This window comes from Gymnodraco acuticeps, unplaced genomic scaffold (assembly GCF_902827175.1).
Source record: "Gymnodraco acuticeps unplaced genomic scaffold, fGymAcu1.1, whole genome shotgun sequence".
In the NCBI taxonomy this organism is placed as follows: Eukaryota; Metazoa; Chordata; class Actinopteri; order Perciformes; family Bathydraconidae; genus Gymnodraco; species Gymnodraco acuticeps.
The window spans coordinates 268,440-284,882 of NW_022989923.1; the positions used below are offsets into that span (position 1 = coordinate 268,440).

Genomic DNA, 16,443 nt, shown 5'->3' on the forward strand with positions numbered 1-16,443 from the left:
CCGTAGGCTTGCCCTCACTGTCAGAGATATCGCTAAAATACTTCCAAATGTCGCTTCTGTTGTCTTTTTTGTCAACAAGCCGAGGCGCAGCGGCAGTTGCACTCCCACTTGCAGCCATGCTTCTCGTTTTCTCACATGCTCTGGCAGCTAGAGCGTGCACGAGAGAGGGGAGGCACTTGAGTGTGCTTGAGAGGGGCGGGACTGCAGGCACGGCTGCAGTGCAGGGAGTGGAAGCAGAGCGCTGAACACACACGGCTCTTATTAAAACGGCGCTTTCTCACCGGAGTACTTTTCCCCGTCATTCTTAAAGTACCGATACTAATGAAACGGAGGAATCGTAACGTTTTTAACGGCAGGGTATCGCGGTACCTTTCAAGTATCGGTACACCGTGCAACACTAGTCAGGAGTCAGTGTCTCTCCCCCAAACTCACACATAGGCTATACAATTCGATATGAACTGAAGAGCCGCATGAAACTAGGCAAAGAGCCGCATGCGGCTCGAGAGCCGCGGGTTGGCCACCCCTGCTCTAGCCAGTGTGTTATCCAAAGTCCTGGAAATAATTTTGTTAGATAGTCTATGTTCCTATTTATGTACCTCAGATAACCAGTTTGGCTTCAAGGCTAAGCATGGTACTGAGCTATGCATCTATGCTTTGAAGGAAATGGTAGAAACATATAGAAGACAGAATTCCACTGTTCTGATTGGTTTTATTGATGCCTCTAAGGCTTTTGACCGAGTTAACCATCATAAACTGTTTTTAAAATGGAGACAAAGGGGTGTGCCTAACAGTATAATTAGGATCCTGGCTTATTGGTATGCCAACCAGAGCATGTGGATCAAATGGGGGAATGCAGTCTCGGCGCCATTTGGTGTTGGTAATGGAGTCCGCCAGGGGGGGCTCCTCTCACCATGCCTTTTTAATATCTATATGAATGATCTATCAGATGATTTAAGTGTCTGTAAAACAGGGTGTGTGATTGGTAATGTGATTGTAAACCATCTTATGTATGCCGATGATCTGGCAATTGTTTCTCCTAGCAGTGCTGGTTTTCAGCAGTTGCTAAATGTTTGTTCTGATTACGGAGTCAAATTTGATGTTAAATACAATGCTAAGAAGAGCGCTGTAATGAGCTGCAGAGCAAAAGGGGATAAGAACCTTGGTTTTCCAACATTCTACCTGTCAGGACAGGTGCTGTCTGTTTGCTGTAACACTAAGTATCTGGGACACATCATCACAGATGAAATGGCTGATGATGATGACATACAGACAGCGGCGTGTCTTATATATACAAGCCAACATGTTGGCTAGAAAATTCTCTTGGTGTTCAGATAAGGTTAAGGTGAACCTCTTTAGAGCTTATTGATGATATTCGCTCTTCTTTTTCTGACTCACCTTTACTCACCGCTGGGTCACCAGACCTTCCTTCCACCAACACACTAACCTCCTTTTCCCCTCTCTCTCCAAGTGAGGTTCTTACCCTCATTACCTCTGCCCGCCCTACCACCTGTCCTCTGGACCCTATTCCTTCAAACCTCCTTCAGACTATCGCTCCTGATATTCTACCGTTTCTCACCCATTTCAACAACACTTCTCTAACTTCTGGTCACTTTCCAAACAGTCTCAAGGAAGCAAGAGTAAACCCTCTCCTAAAGAAACCCACTCTCAACCCGTCTGATATTATAAACTACAGGCCTGTCTCTCTCCTCCCGTTCCTGTCTAAATCACTTGAACGCGCTGTCTTTAAACAACTCTCCTGTTATCTCAATCAGAACAACCTTCTGGATCCGCACCAGTCTGGTTTCAAGGCAGGTCACTCCACAGAAACTGCTCTCATTGCTGTCACGGAGGAACTGCACACTGCCAAAACTGCATCCCTCTCCTCTGTCATCATCCTTTTGGACCTGTCTGCTGCATTCGACACGGTGAATCATCAGATCCTCCTTCGCACTCTCCAAAAACTTGGAGTTTCAGGCTCTGCACTTTCCCTCCTCACCTCATACCTGAAAGACCGTACCTACAGGGTGACTTGAAGAGGGTCTGAGTCCGACCCTTGTCAATTAACTACGGGGGTCCCTCAGGGCTCTGTTCTTGGTCCCCTCCTCTTCTCCCTGTACACAAACTCGCTCGGATCAGTCATTAGCCCGCATGATTTTTCTTACCACTGCTACGCTGACGACACCCAATTAATTCTGTCCTTTCCCCGCTCAGAGACCCAGGTCGTTGCACGCATCTCTGCTTGTCTAGCTGACATCTCTCAGTGGATGTCTGCTCACCATCTCAAGCTCAACCTTGACAAGACTGAGCTGCTCTTCCTCCCGGGAAAAGATTGTCCCACTCTTGACCTAACAATCAACATCGGCACCTCAGTTGTTTCCCCGACTCAGACTGCAAGGAATCTGGGTGTGACCCTAGATAACAAACTGTCCTTCACTGCAAACATCGCTGCTACAACCCGTTGCTGCAGATACACGCTTTACAACATCAGGAAGATACGTCCCCAGCTGACTCAGAAAGCGACTCAGGTTCTGGTCCAGGCTCTCGTCATCTCACGCCTAGACTACTGCAACTCCCTCCTGGCTGGTCTACCTGCATGTGCCATCCGACCTCTGCAGCTCATCCAGAATGCAGCGGCTCGTCTGGTCTTCAACCTTCCTAAATTCTCCCACACCACGCCGCTCCTCCGCTCCCTTCACTGGCTTCCGGTAACTGCTAGAATCCACTTCAAGACACTGGTACTTGCTTACCATGCTGCGAATGGATCTGGCCCTTCCTACATCCAGGACATGGTTAAACCGTACACCCCAGCGCGTGCACTACGCTCTGCATCAGCCAAACGACTCGTTGCGCCCTCGCTGCGAGGGGGACCCAAGTTCCCATCGGCGAAAACACGTGGGTTTGCTGTCCTGGCTCCAAGATGGTGGAATGAGCTCCCCATTGACATCAGGACAGCAGATAGCTTGCACATCTTCCGGCGCAAACTGAAAACTCATCTCTTTCGACTCCACTTCGAGCGTTAGAACTATTAACGAAGCACTTTTATACTAATAAAGGACTGGCTTACCTAAAGCCAGTTGAGTAGCACTTGAAATGTTTGGCTCTATGAAACCTGATGTACTTATATGATTCTGTTTTCTTCAAGGTTGTGTCTTCCTGGTCGAATGTACTTATTGTAAGTCGCTTTGGATAAAAGCGTCAGCTAAATGCAATGTAATGTAATGTTATTGCACTCCTCTCTATACTGCCCCCTTGTGGGTCAAGTATAAGAAGGCGAGCCTCCGGAAGCTCCAGGTTGCATATAATGACTGTTTGCGTATACTGCTTAGAAAACCAAGGTGGTGCAGTGCAAGTGAAATGTTCTGTAACGCACGAGTCAACACGTTCCATGCTCTTTTGAGAAATCTGATGTACAAATTCATCTGTCGATTGAATGTTTCTCATAACTCTATCATTATGCTGCTGTCAAATCCGTGTTTCAGTGCTGTCCGATACCAGTCACCTCTGTGGAAACATTGCTATCACTGCCTTTTTTAATTTATATTTGAGTGTTGTATGTCTTGTAATAATGGACCAAGAGTCTCTTTAAATAAAGATGATGATGATGATGATGATGTTATATGTCATATAATAAGAAAAACTGATTTTAATGTTTGTGTCTTTCAAAAACATAAATCACAATATAAGGAACATTATTATGTGATCATGGTACGCAACATAGCATTAATGAATTATAAATCAGTTTCCCATGAACCCCTCTCTTTAGTTGTTAAAATATGAAAAATGTAAACAAAGTTTTCCTTTGTTCACATTTAACTTTATTCTGTTTTCCATCATCTCGTCCTAAGAAGACTTCCTTTCCAGATGTGAACATGTGTACAGTCTGATGCTGTTTCCTGTTCCCCAGGTAGGAAGGCATTCATGTTTCGTGTCGGGGATCTGAGGGAGGGTGTGGTTGTTTACCATCACTCCGACAGTGACACCACCCACGACCACATCGTCTTCCGCATCAGCGACGGCCGTCACAGCATCCGCCACAAGTTCCCCATCAACATTCTGCCCAAAGACGACTCCCCGCCCTTTCTCATAAACAACGTGGCAGTGGAGGTGCAGGAAGGTGGTGCTGTGAGGCTGGAGCAGTTGATGCTGTTGGCCTCCGACCTGGACTCCAGCGACGACTACATTCTGTACCAGGTGACCTCCAGCCCTCGGGTGGGGCAGCTGCTTAGGAAGACCTCCACCCAGGAGACAGGTGAGGGATGCAAAATACACTCTACTTATTACACTTTGATATAAAAGAGTTGGTTTTTATTCTGTTTTTAAGCTCAAAGTGGTTACTGTGGTTAGAAATTAAGCCCAACAGGGCGGGTTTTGTTTTGTACCATTCCTTGTTAAAGACATTTCTTCAGCAACAAAAACTGATTTTGACCTTAGAGTGAACCTCTATGAAGTCATGGTTTCTCTCTTTATTTAGTTAGCTATTGAATTGAATTGTTTTAGTTTTCTTTCCCAGTCTGGTGTATGGGGTCCCTTTCATGTTTTACAGCTTTGTGCACCTACAAGTGACAATAAAATAAATACAAAAAACACAAACATCAATGAATCAGTAAAAAATATCAATTTTCGCCAAAAGAAAATGCTTCCCTAGTCGTACTACCTCGTAAAAAAAAACATCCCATAGTCAGATCACTTCACTTTCAAATACTGTATATTGACAGCCCTAGGTTTCAATACATGTAAATACACTGATCTCAGCAGTTTCTCTCAGCAGTGGTAGAACCTTTACAATGTTAAAGTTAAAGTTGATGCTCGTCATCTGGTGATGTACATATTTAGATCTGTTTAGCTTTCCATGCAGGAGTTCCAGTGGAGAGTTTCCTGCAGAGAGGTCTGATCCAGGGTCAGATCTACTACCAGCACTCAGGAGAGGAACAGTTTGAGGACTCCTTCGACTTCACGCTGTCTGACAGCCACCAGCCGCCCTACCTCTCCCAGACATATGTGAGTCAGAGTACTTATGACGTGTTTGATTCAAATCAACACTAACTGATAGACTTTTCTGTCATCAGAATAAAAAGGTTTTCTGTCACATTGACCCCTTTCCCCTCTGTGGATCCAGACGGTGGTGGTCCATGTTTTCCCGGTGAAGGACCAGCTGCCGGTGGAGGTCTCCGGCAGCATTCGCTCCCTGACGGTTAGGGAGACAGAGGTGGTTCATGTCACTCAGGCTCACCTCCACTTCACCGACCGTGAGCATCCAGACACAGACCTGAGCTACGTCATCACACAGCCCTGCATCAACCCACTGCATCCTGGGTAAGGACAGGATGGGACTGCTCTGCTATCCTCAGGTCCATGACATATTTAGCCTAGCTTAGCAAAAAGACAGCTTACCTGAAATGTAAATGTCAAACCCCTTCAAAAACATCTGATTAACTCTTTTATTCTGGAGAATAAACACATTGATTCTAATATTGAATTAAACAGTTTTTTACTTATCTTTTATTTTCAGGCTGATGGATGCGGGACGTCTGTTCTACACAGACACCACCAACAGCATGAAGAAAGACCACATGGTGCCGGTGTTAAAGTCCTTCACACAGGTGTGAAAATATATAAAAACACATTAACTATATACTATACTATATAACCAGCACCATCCTACCATTTGAAAGAAGTCTAATGAAGTGTATAATAGGATTCTAAACAGATGTGATATTAACTAAACAATTATTGGATAACTAACAAAACAATCTCACTTGAAGGTAAAAGTCCTTTCCTGTAGCTTGAAAAAAAAGAATGTCAGTTTTCGACACTAAAATTCTGAAAAATAATATAAAGTATTAAAAAAATACTTGAAACAGGTTAATTGGAAACTAAAACTATTTGGATTTGTTTACAGCAGTGGCAGATTTGGTCTGTTTAAAAGAAAGAAAAGAAGATTTAAGAGCTCAGTAAGGACCTTAAATATATTAATAAGCAGTTAGAGTTAAATCTGATGATGCAAAGTCATTTAAGTAATACATATAGTAAAATAATAAAAATGTTTTATATTTAAAGCCCACTGAGACAAATGTGTTTTATGATATTGGGCTATATAAATAAACTTTGATTTATTATATTAATTATACAAAAGTTGGTATTCTAAAGGCATTGTATTATAAATAATTTAAAAAAGTAAAGTAGATATCTCAAAATTGTACTTGAGTACAGATGTAACACGCTAGAATGTACTCCAACCAGCGGATTCCAACCAGAAACCCAGCGGTTCCCAGTGGCTGGGATTTTAAAGCCCTCCCACTATTTCCTGAGAGGGGCGTTGCCAGATTTCACCATTTGTTCAATTGCAGGATTTAACCATGAGATGGCGCTTCATTCACAAATATACAAAGACAACTGGGTGAACTTTGGTCTTCAGATTGTTTCCTGGACTTTCAGTACTTCAGTAATGTTTGCAGCTCTGCAGTTGTGTTTGCTGAATAGCATTTAATCACATATTTGTTATGGTTTTCACAGGCTACTATAATGAAAAAACATCAATATTTTAGATCAAATAAAGTATATATAATCTTATTATCTTAATTGTAATTCAATAATATATAGTCTTTATATATTAAATAATCATAATAATAATGTAAATGTTTACACTTCTTTATTTTTTATGCTCATACTTTTACCTTTACAATAGTTTGCTTTAATATGCAGTATATTTTTGTAATATTGTTGTGATGTTTTTACACAGTACAGTAGATCGAAGTAAATCAATTTATACATTATCATGTATTATATTTAGGGCTGTCAAACGATTACAAATTGTAATCAGATTAATCACAGCTTAAAAATTAATTAATCATGATTAATCACCATTCAAACTATGTCCAAAAATGCCATTTCTTTATGTATATTGTTGTGGGAATGGAAAGATAAATGAAAGAAGGCGGATATATCCATTTCACATACAGTATCTATGTTTATTATAACATTTTTCTGTGTGTCAAAATGAAAGACAGCACACACACCTATCAATCATCAAACTGTGGGGTCTTAATTCATTACGTGTTGATTTCTATCAACGGGGGAGTACTTCAGGAAAGTCGACGGGGACGGGACGGGACGGGGGGCTAGTGGAGTACTTCGTGACCACAGAGTGTGAACGTTGTGATCAGCTGTTTTAGCGCAGTTCTCCAGTGAAGGGGGGGAGTCTCCCTCCGCAGCCGGTTGGCGTAGTTTTGGCACAATTCCGTTGTACAGAGACCAACGTTAACAGCAGCCCTGTCTGTGCACACGGAGACCGACTCTGTCGTACTCAAATGCGCTTTGTGACGACACAAGTGACGGTACGCATTTCAGATTGTAGCCTACTGTACTACAGCAAAAGTATTCTCCGTCGGGACTTCCTGCAACAACACCACGCTGTTATCTTGATTCTGATTGGCCAGAAGACATTATCAAAGATGTTCTATTGAGAAGACGATCACTACGTGACAAAAGTTTTCAAAACCGTTTCTAGTCTTCGGTATTTCCAGACAAGTGGCTACTGAAATCAATCTTACTAACTGCTGTCTGTGCAATTTACTCCGGGCGAGTTGGCGGACTTTATTTTGCTTACTTTAACATCATTTTTCATGGTGGGGCTAAGCCATTTCTTGGTATGGGTGTTGCCTACCCCAGCCATACCCTGGCGCTGCCACTGGTGGGATGTATGGGGCGGGCCATTCTGCACATGCGTTAAATGCGTTAAATATTTTTAACGCAATTAATTCAAAAAATTAATTACCGCCGTTAACGCGATAATTTTGACAGCATTAATTATATTGTGTTGTATTATTAAGTAATAACATTAACCCCATTATAGCAGATGCCACATTGAATGGATGAACACATTTATGCATCAATAATTACAACGGAGTATTTCTAAATATAAGTTGTAAAAATACTTATATGTATGTAATACTAATAACATAATGGTTCATTTTACTTTCATATGATAATACTTTTCACTTGGGCAATTGACCATTTTGAATGCAGGACATTTACTTCTAACACGTATTTTTACCTAGGTAAATAATCGGAATACTTCTTCCACCTCTGATTTTGTCACCTCTGTCACTGTTTTTAAAACTTTAATTAAATGTTTGATATTTCCAGAGACCCTTTCAGACCGGCAATGCTGGAGAACAGAGGGGGGATGGGAGAGTTTTGTCACATTCCGATGGCCCATTACTAGATTTGAAACAAAGAGAGTCACAGCCCTGCATTGATCACTTTAAGGAGCTGTCGGGGGTGGGGCTGGTGAACGGTACATGATCAATGTTTGTTTAAAAATGTTTGCAGTCGCGAAAGCTCTAAGCCAATCAGACATGGACAAAAAAAAGTCTATGTATCGAGGGGGAACTAGAGACGTCCCTCTGCCTTCACAGCAATGTGTGTGTGAGTTTGTGGTTGGCAGTCTCAGTGCTCAGCTCTCTGCTGCAGAGAGGAAGAGACACATCACCGCTCTAAAATTGTACATCCAAAACGGAATGAATATAGCCTAATTCATTATTATTAATACGTTAAGTCTTGTTCATTGTTTTTCACTTTTATTAAATATTTGATATTTCCACAGACCCTTTCATACCGACAATGCGCGATAGAAACAACAGGAACTGCGACAGCATAAATATGCAAACCTAAACCTACAGTTAAACTTCACTGCTGGAGAAGAGAGATCACAGGGGGGGGAGAGTTGTGGCTGATGGCCCATTAGGTGTGTAAACAAAGAGAGTCACACACAGCTGATCACCTACTGAGAGCTGCCAAGTTTCAGGCCCCGGCCACACACGGACGGAAACGGCTAAACGCATAGGATTAACGCAAACGCAATCGCAAAAAAGCTTCCGTCCACACGCAATATTCACCGGATAGTGTCTGTCCACACGAGACAGCTCCGTTTAGCTCCAACCGCTGGAGAAGCTGCAGTACATATGCAGGAGCCTGTACGTGGCGCTGTAACATCCTCCACAAAAGCAGCGAAGAAGCATGGTTGTCATGGTTGCCCTTCTGTTTATTCTCCGCGGTGGGGGCCGAGGGAACCGGGCAGAGTTTTTCGCCAGTCAACGTGTATTAAAGTTTAAATCTTCCGGACAAAATTATAAAAGTGCCGGTCAAAGGTCTTCTTTGTTATTTATTGAGCTTTAAAACAAATGAATAACGAATCTATATAATATAATAATAAAATACATGGAGCCTCTCTTTTTCCGCCATCTCTTCGGACAGCGTCAGTGTCTGTTTCATGCAGCAGCTGATCCAGTAATGAGTGACCCGGCTGACAGTAAAAAATAAACATATTTATAACTAGTTTAGGTAGTTTGAGAGGTGTCTCCGTCCTGTCAGATTAGACTTCACTCGCGTTTATGTCCATATCGAGAGAAAGATAAATAATCTGAATTCAGTGTGCAGTTTACTTTGACGCGGGGATGAGCAGCAGAGGTGGGGAGAGGCGGGGCTATTGCCTCATCAGAAAATGATCGTATATGGCGCACACACGGAGCCGTTGGACCCCCCAGAGCGTTGCGTATGCCGTTCTATCCACCTTAATAATAATAATAATATATAATATTTTTATAGCGCCTTTCAGGAAACCCAAGGTCGCTTTACAAGTCGGGTAGGGGGGGGGGAGTAGGGGAAAAAAGGCAAACAGGTTAAGGGGGTGGGGGGGGGGGGAAGTAGCGGAAAAATAAACCTATTAAACTAACTATACAGTGGCGAAAGCCTTGGTAAAAAGGTGCGTTTTGAGGGCTTTTTTGAAAATGTCCAGGGTTGGGGCGCTGCGGATTTCAGGGGGGAGAGAGTTCCAGAGGGTGGGGGATGCCACACTGAAGGCTCTGTCCCCAAAAGTCCGCAACCTGGTGCGGGGGGTGGAGAGGAGATCCTGTCCAGATGATCTTAGCTTCCGGGATGGAGTGTGGTAGCGGAGAAGCTCAGACAGGTATTGGGGGGCGAGGGCATGGAGGGATTTGTAAGTCAGAAGAAGGAGTTTATAGGTGATACGGTGCTTGACTGGGAGCCAGTGGAGGTGGATCAGGGTGGGGGTGATATGCTGCCAGGGCTTGGTGTGAGTGAGCACCCTGGCAGCCGAGTTCTGCACATACTGGAGCCTGTCCGGGGCTTTACTGGGAACCCCGAACAGGACTCCGTTGCAGTAATCCAACTGGGAGGAGACGAATGCATGAATGAGGGTCTCGGCCACAGAATCAGAGAGTGATGGTCGTAGAAGGGAGATGTTCCTGAGGTGATAGAAGGCAGACTTAGTGACGGATTTGATGTGTGACTGAAATGAGAGAGTAGAGTCAAGGATGACACCCAGGTTACGGACTTCGGGAGACGGGGAGATGGAACAGCCGTCAATGTGGAGGAGGAGATCCCTAACCTTCTGGAGCAGTGCTTTGGGGGCCACAACCATGAGCTCAGTCTTCTTACTGTTGAGTTTGAGTAGATTTGCTGTCATCCAGGTTTTTATGGCATGGAGACAGTTGACCAAAGACTGTGGAGGGAGCTGGGCGGATGGTGAGGTGCTGAGATAGAGCTGAGTGTCGTCAGCGTAGCAGTGGAAATTGAGACCGAATTGACGTATGATCTGGCCAAGGGGGAGCATGTAAATGGTGAAAAGTAGGGGACCAAGCACGGAGCCTTGGGGGACACCATGGTTGACTGGGGCCGAGGGGGAGGATGAGCCGCTGATGCTAACAAACTGAGACCTGGTTGATAGATAGGACTGAAACCATGACAGAACTGTGCCAGTGATGCCAAGGTTGTCAGAGAGGCATTTCAGGAGGACTGTATGAGAAACAGTGTCAAAAGCAGCAGAGAGGTCGAGGAGGATGAGAATACTGATTTGTCCGGAGTCAGCAGCGAGAAGGAGGTCATTAGTGATCTTGAGGAGGGCGGTCTCTGTGCTGTGATGTGCTCTGTAGGCTGACTGTAGGGGTTCGTAGAGCTCATGGTTGGACAGATGTTGATGAAGCTGGGCGGCGACTGCTCTTTCCAAGGTTTTGCTAAGGAAAGGAAGGTTGGAGATCGGTCGGTAGTTGTTCAGCTCCTCAGGGTCCAAACCAGGCTTCTTGAGGATGGGAGTGATGGAGGCGGTTTTGAAGCAGGAGGGAACTATTCCAGATGACAGAGAGGAGTTGATGATGTCTGTTATGATGGGGCAGAGGGTGGGAAGGCAGGCCTTGACCAGCACTGTGGGCATGGGGTCAAGGGAGCAGGTGGAGGCCTTAGCATTGGTCACCAGCTTCGAGACCAGTGGAACATCCACTGGGGAGAAGGAGGAGAGAGAGCATTGGGGATTGAGGGGTTGAGCTGGGAGTGTGCATTTCTGTGTCAGGGGCCAGTGCAGAGAGGAGGAGGGGGCGGGCACCAGGAGTTGTTGATGAATGGAGATCACCTTAGCCTGAAAAAAGTTGAGGAATTTGGAGCAGAAGTCAGGAGCTTCAGCAGTGTGCGTGGCAGGGAGGGGGCGGAGCAGTCGGTTGATGGTGGAGAACAAGGATCTGGGGTGATTTTGTTGTGAGGTGATGAGGGAGGAGTAGTAGGCGGTCTTGGTCTTGGAGAGAGCCTCCTTGTAGGACCTTACATGGTCCACCAGGGCCATACGGTGGACGGTGAGACCAGTTCGTCTGGAAAGCCGCTCCAACCGACGACCAGTTTGCTTCATTGTGCGAAGATCAGAGGTGAACCATGGTGCCGGGCGGAGAAAAGACACCGTCCGGCTTCTGAGGGGAGCCAGAGAGTCCAGGCTGAGAGAGAGGGCAGTGTTGTAGCGGGCCACCAACACGTCCGGCGAGGTGTCGGAGAGAGCCGGGGCCATGTGGGTTATAAGGAGGTCTGATAGGGCTGATGCACTCACTGGTTTGGTGTCTCTGAAGGTGATTGTGCACCTGGGGCGCTGCTTGGGCAGGGGGATGGGGATGGTGAAGATGATGGCATGGTGGTCTGATACTGCCAGGTCTAGGCGCTGCAGATGAGAGGGGGGGCACCAGTGGAGCAGACTAGATCCAGCGTGTGACCTTTGGAGTGGGTGGGGCCCTGGACATGCTGTGTTATGTTGAGGCAGTCCAGAAGTGACAGAAATTCTGTGGCAAAGCTACAGCTGGTGGAGTCGACGTGGACCCGTTATCGTTTCCGCAGTCGTTGAGTGCCGTATTCCAACCCAGTCTCATGGCATTTCGTGTTCACCAACACGATTTTTAAACTATTGATTCGTGTTCACCAACACGATTTTCCCCTTTTTTTCGTGTTGCACAGCACGATTTTAAAAGCAATGTATTTCTACTGATTTCTACTGGTAATGTGTTTCGTGCCTGCAGCACGTCTTTTTCTCCGGTCGGGTCGTGGAAGACCGGAAGCTGTGTGGTTCATAAAAACATGTTCTTACTCAATATCAAGCCACAATTATTGCTTTTATTTTAAATCGTATAATTTCGGACTTTTGTTGCCATCTGTGAGGAAAATAAATGGGGCTCAGAGCCAAAGAATACTGAAATCTGTATTTTTTTAAATCTTTTTTTCCTTCTAATTTGTTATTCTTTTCAAAATAACACACTGTTATTTACTCACCAATAACACACAATTATCCTTGCTTTTATTTATTGGTTTAATTCCATAATCTCGGGCTTTTTTGGCGTCCATCAGGGACTGAATTTCAAAATAAAATATCCGGAAACAGACGTAGGACTATAAGGGACATTTCGAGCGTCATTGCGATTGTCAACCTTTCTGAGTTTAGGATGGCCGAAGACACTACACTACCCATAATCCCCAGCTATCGTTTAGGACTACAGTCCCCCGTAAGGTTACGCAGAGCATCAAACAGCTGTGTGAAATGGAACGAAACCACGCCAGACTATCCAAAACTGGAATCGAACGCCCCCCCCAGAACTACACATGCTGGATGCTGGCTATTGTGTTTCGCCAAATGTTCTATGGGACGTCTCTACTGAACGTTTTCGTTTTTCCCACAATTAGAAGTTGCCAGTATTAAACACATTGGCGTTATCAAATGTAAAACTATTATATATATATTATTTATTATAATTAATAAATGGGTGAAAATCGCTATATATACCCACATGACAGCTCATTGTTACTTTGTAATTATACTCCACTACAATTCAGAGGTTAACCTGGTATTTTTACTCCACTGCATTTATTTGAGTTACTTTGCAGATTCTGATTAATGATGTGAAATATAAACAACCCTTAAATCAGACTTTAGTTACACCTGAGTAAAATTCAGGTAAGGTGATTGTCAAGTGCCAACAATCAGGAGAGATATTTGCTCAGAGCCAAAGAATACTGAAATCTGTATTTTTTTAAATCTTTTTTTCCTTCTAATTTGTTATTCTTTTCAAAATAACACACTGTTATTTACTCACCAATAACACACAATTATCCTTGCTTTTATTTATTGGTTTAATTCCATAATCTCTGGCTTTTTTGGCGTTCATCAGGAACTGAATTTCAAAATAAAAATAACCGGAAACAGACGTAGGCATTTCGGGCGATTACCCAAGATCCTCAGCTATGGTTTAAGCTCGCTGATTGGATGTTTTAGCCGCAATGCATGCTGGGATTTGGTGTTTATATGATATGAAATCCGAAAAACATTTTAAAAGAATAAAATAATACTTAATTCCGAGTGTTCTTGCTTTTCTCTTTGAAAGTCATCACATAACGGCATTGTAATACACGGTTCGGCTGCATTACATATTACAGATCTGCCGTAGTTCTTTATTTATAGAGCCCTGATGGGAAGACCTTTGGAGAAACTGGAAGAAATGCCGCCGAAACTGAATACTTGAAGTGGATCATAAATATATCATCAATTAAACAACATCTTCAATTTCTCTTCACACAATACGTCTCCTTGCAGTATCAACACTAATTCGGCTGACTTTTACATTTGATCTAATTCATAGATAGGTTATATTTACACCATAACGGTGCACAGCTGATATAAAAGGACTTGTAGTTTTTAAAGATATTACTGATTTTCTTTGAATATAAGAATGTATATACTGAGTCTGAAATAGTATAGCAATATGCTGTACAATTATATAAAAGCATGAATACAAATACACATCTTCAGATGTTGTACATACATAAGTGTCCTACAGTAATAATACAAAGTTATTATGGCTGTGTGTACCTTGTGTCCACCGCCTAGTGGTTAAAGCACGTTATTGAATTATTGTTTTTATGTGTTATATTTGATTAAAAAAATATTAAGAGTACATACTTTCATAGGGGGAAAGTAGAAGGTCTGTGATAGAAATATAGAATATAAAAAATCAAGAAGATACTATAAGTGATCTCTACAACAGTTTAGTGCAGGATGTACAAAGATATTAATAGGAGGATGTGCAAAACAGACAAACTAATTAACCTTTATTTAAACATTAAATAATACTTTAGATTAAGGTCTTCTTTTAAATAAGAAAAAAACTTTGGGGGTATCTATCTACAGATAAATATTAAGCCTGACAAAGTACTTAACGTCTAACATATTGCTTTCCTGCAATGTTAACTATGTTGAAGCACTTATTTTAACTGATATTATACATATGAATTATACTCTTATGTATGTAGATAGAATAAGAAATGTGCAGAATATGACAGTTTAATGGTGGAGGTATACACACATATTGATAGATGTCTTGTAATGCGCTGTTGAGGAACCTGTGACCCAAGATTTTCATTCATTGCATACACCGTGTATATGATATATGATATGTCATTAAACCTTTGAAAATCTTGAAAGGGATGTGCAAAATATCCATAACATACAGTCTTTAATTAACTATTAGTAGAGAATAACGAGTAATGAATATACTTTATTACTCGTTTCCATTCATGTCAATTGCAGATAAATGTTTAGTCTTCTCAAGCACCAACTATCAAATATCTCTCCTGATTGTTGGCACTTGACAATCACCTTACCTGAATGTTACTCAGGTGTAACTAAAGTCTAATTTAAGGGTTGTTTATATTTCACATCATTAATCAGAATCTGCAAAGTAACTCAAATTAGTGTAGTGTAGTAAAAATACCAGGTTAACCTCTGAATTGTAGTGGAGTAGAATTACAAAGTAACAATGAGCTGTCATGTGGGTATATATTAATGCTGCGTATTATGGACACAAGCGATTTTCACCCATTTATTAATTATATGTTTCACATTTGATAACACCAATGTGTTTAATACTGGCAACTTCTAATTGTGGGAAAAACGAAAACGTTCAGTAGAGACGTCCCATAGAACATTTTGTGAAACACAATAGTCAGCATGTGTAGTTCTGGGGGCGCGTTCGATTCCAGTTTTGGATAGTCTGGCGTGGTTTCGTTCCATTTCAAACAGTTGTTTGACGCTCGGCGTAACCTTGGCACACTGCCACTCCAACATCCAATCCCAGAGCTTGAAGATTAATCATGGGGACTGTAGTCCTAAACGATAGCTGGGGATTATGGGTAGTGTAGTGTCTTCGGCCATCCTAAACTCCGAGAGGCCTACGTCTGTTTCCGGTTATTTTTATTGTGAAATTCAGTTCCTGACGGACGCCAAAAAAGCCAGAGATTATGGAATTAAACCAATAAATAAAAGCAAGGATAATTGTGTGTTATTGGTGAGTAAATAACAGTGTGTTATTTTGAAAAGAATAACAAATTAGAAGGAAAAAAATATTTTAAAAAATACAGATTTCAGTATTCTGAGGCTCTGAGCCCCATTTATTTTCCTCACATCCTCAACAAAAGTCAGAAATTATACGATTTAAAATAAAAGCAATAACTGTGGCTTGATATTGAGTAAGAACATGTTTTTATGAACCACACAGCTTCCGGTCTTCCACGACCCGACCGGAGAAAAATACGTGCTGCAGGCACGAAACACATTACCAGTAGAAATACATTGCTTTTAAAATCGTGCTTTGCAACACGAAAAAAAGGGGAAAATCGTGTTGGTGAACACGAATCAATAGATTAAAAATCGTGTTGGTGAACACGAAATGCCATGAGACTGGGTTGCGTATTCGGTCGTCCTCGTGTGGCCGAACGGTCTATACAGATGTAGCACTCCAGATAGGACTCACATGGGTGTGTCCCAGTCAAAAGCCCAGCGGATCCCAGTGGCTGGGGGTGTTGCCAAATTGCTAGAGGGCGTTGCCAAATTTCCCCATTTGTTCAATTACAGGATTTAACCATGAGATGGCGCTGCATTCACAAATACACAAAGACAACTGGGTGTTGTAGAACTTAGTCTGTTTGCAATGTTTGCAGCTCTGCAGTTGTGTTTGTTGAATACTGTAGCATTTAATCACTTATTTGTTATGGTTTTCACAGGCTACTATAATGAAAAAACATCAATGTTTTAGATCAAATAAAGTATATAGTTTACTTTATGCAGTA

The 16,443-nt window shown here is 42.6% G+C and overlaps 1 protein-coding gene across 1 annotated transcript in view; it reads left to right on the top strand.

The window, feature by feature from the left end:
- The window catches only part of LOC117542293 (FRAS1-related extracellular matrix protein 1-like), a 290,781-nt gene that overhangs the window by 34,670 nt on the left and 239,668 nt on the right, over positions 1-16,443 (top strand). The window contains 4 exon segments of the mRNA XM_034209862.1: positions 3,905-4,249; positions 4,856-4,998; positions 5,117-5,313; positions 5,510-5,600. Of these exon segments, the coding sequence (XP_034065753.1) occupies positions 3,905-4,249; positions 4,856-4,998; positions 5,117-5,313; positions 5,510-5,600 (776 nt within the window).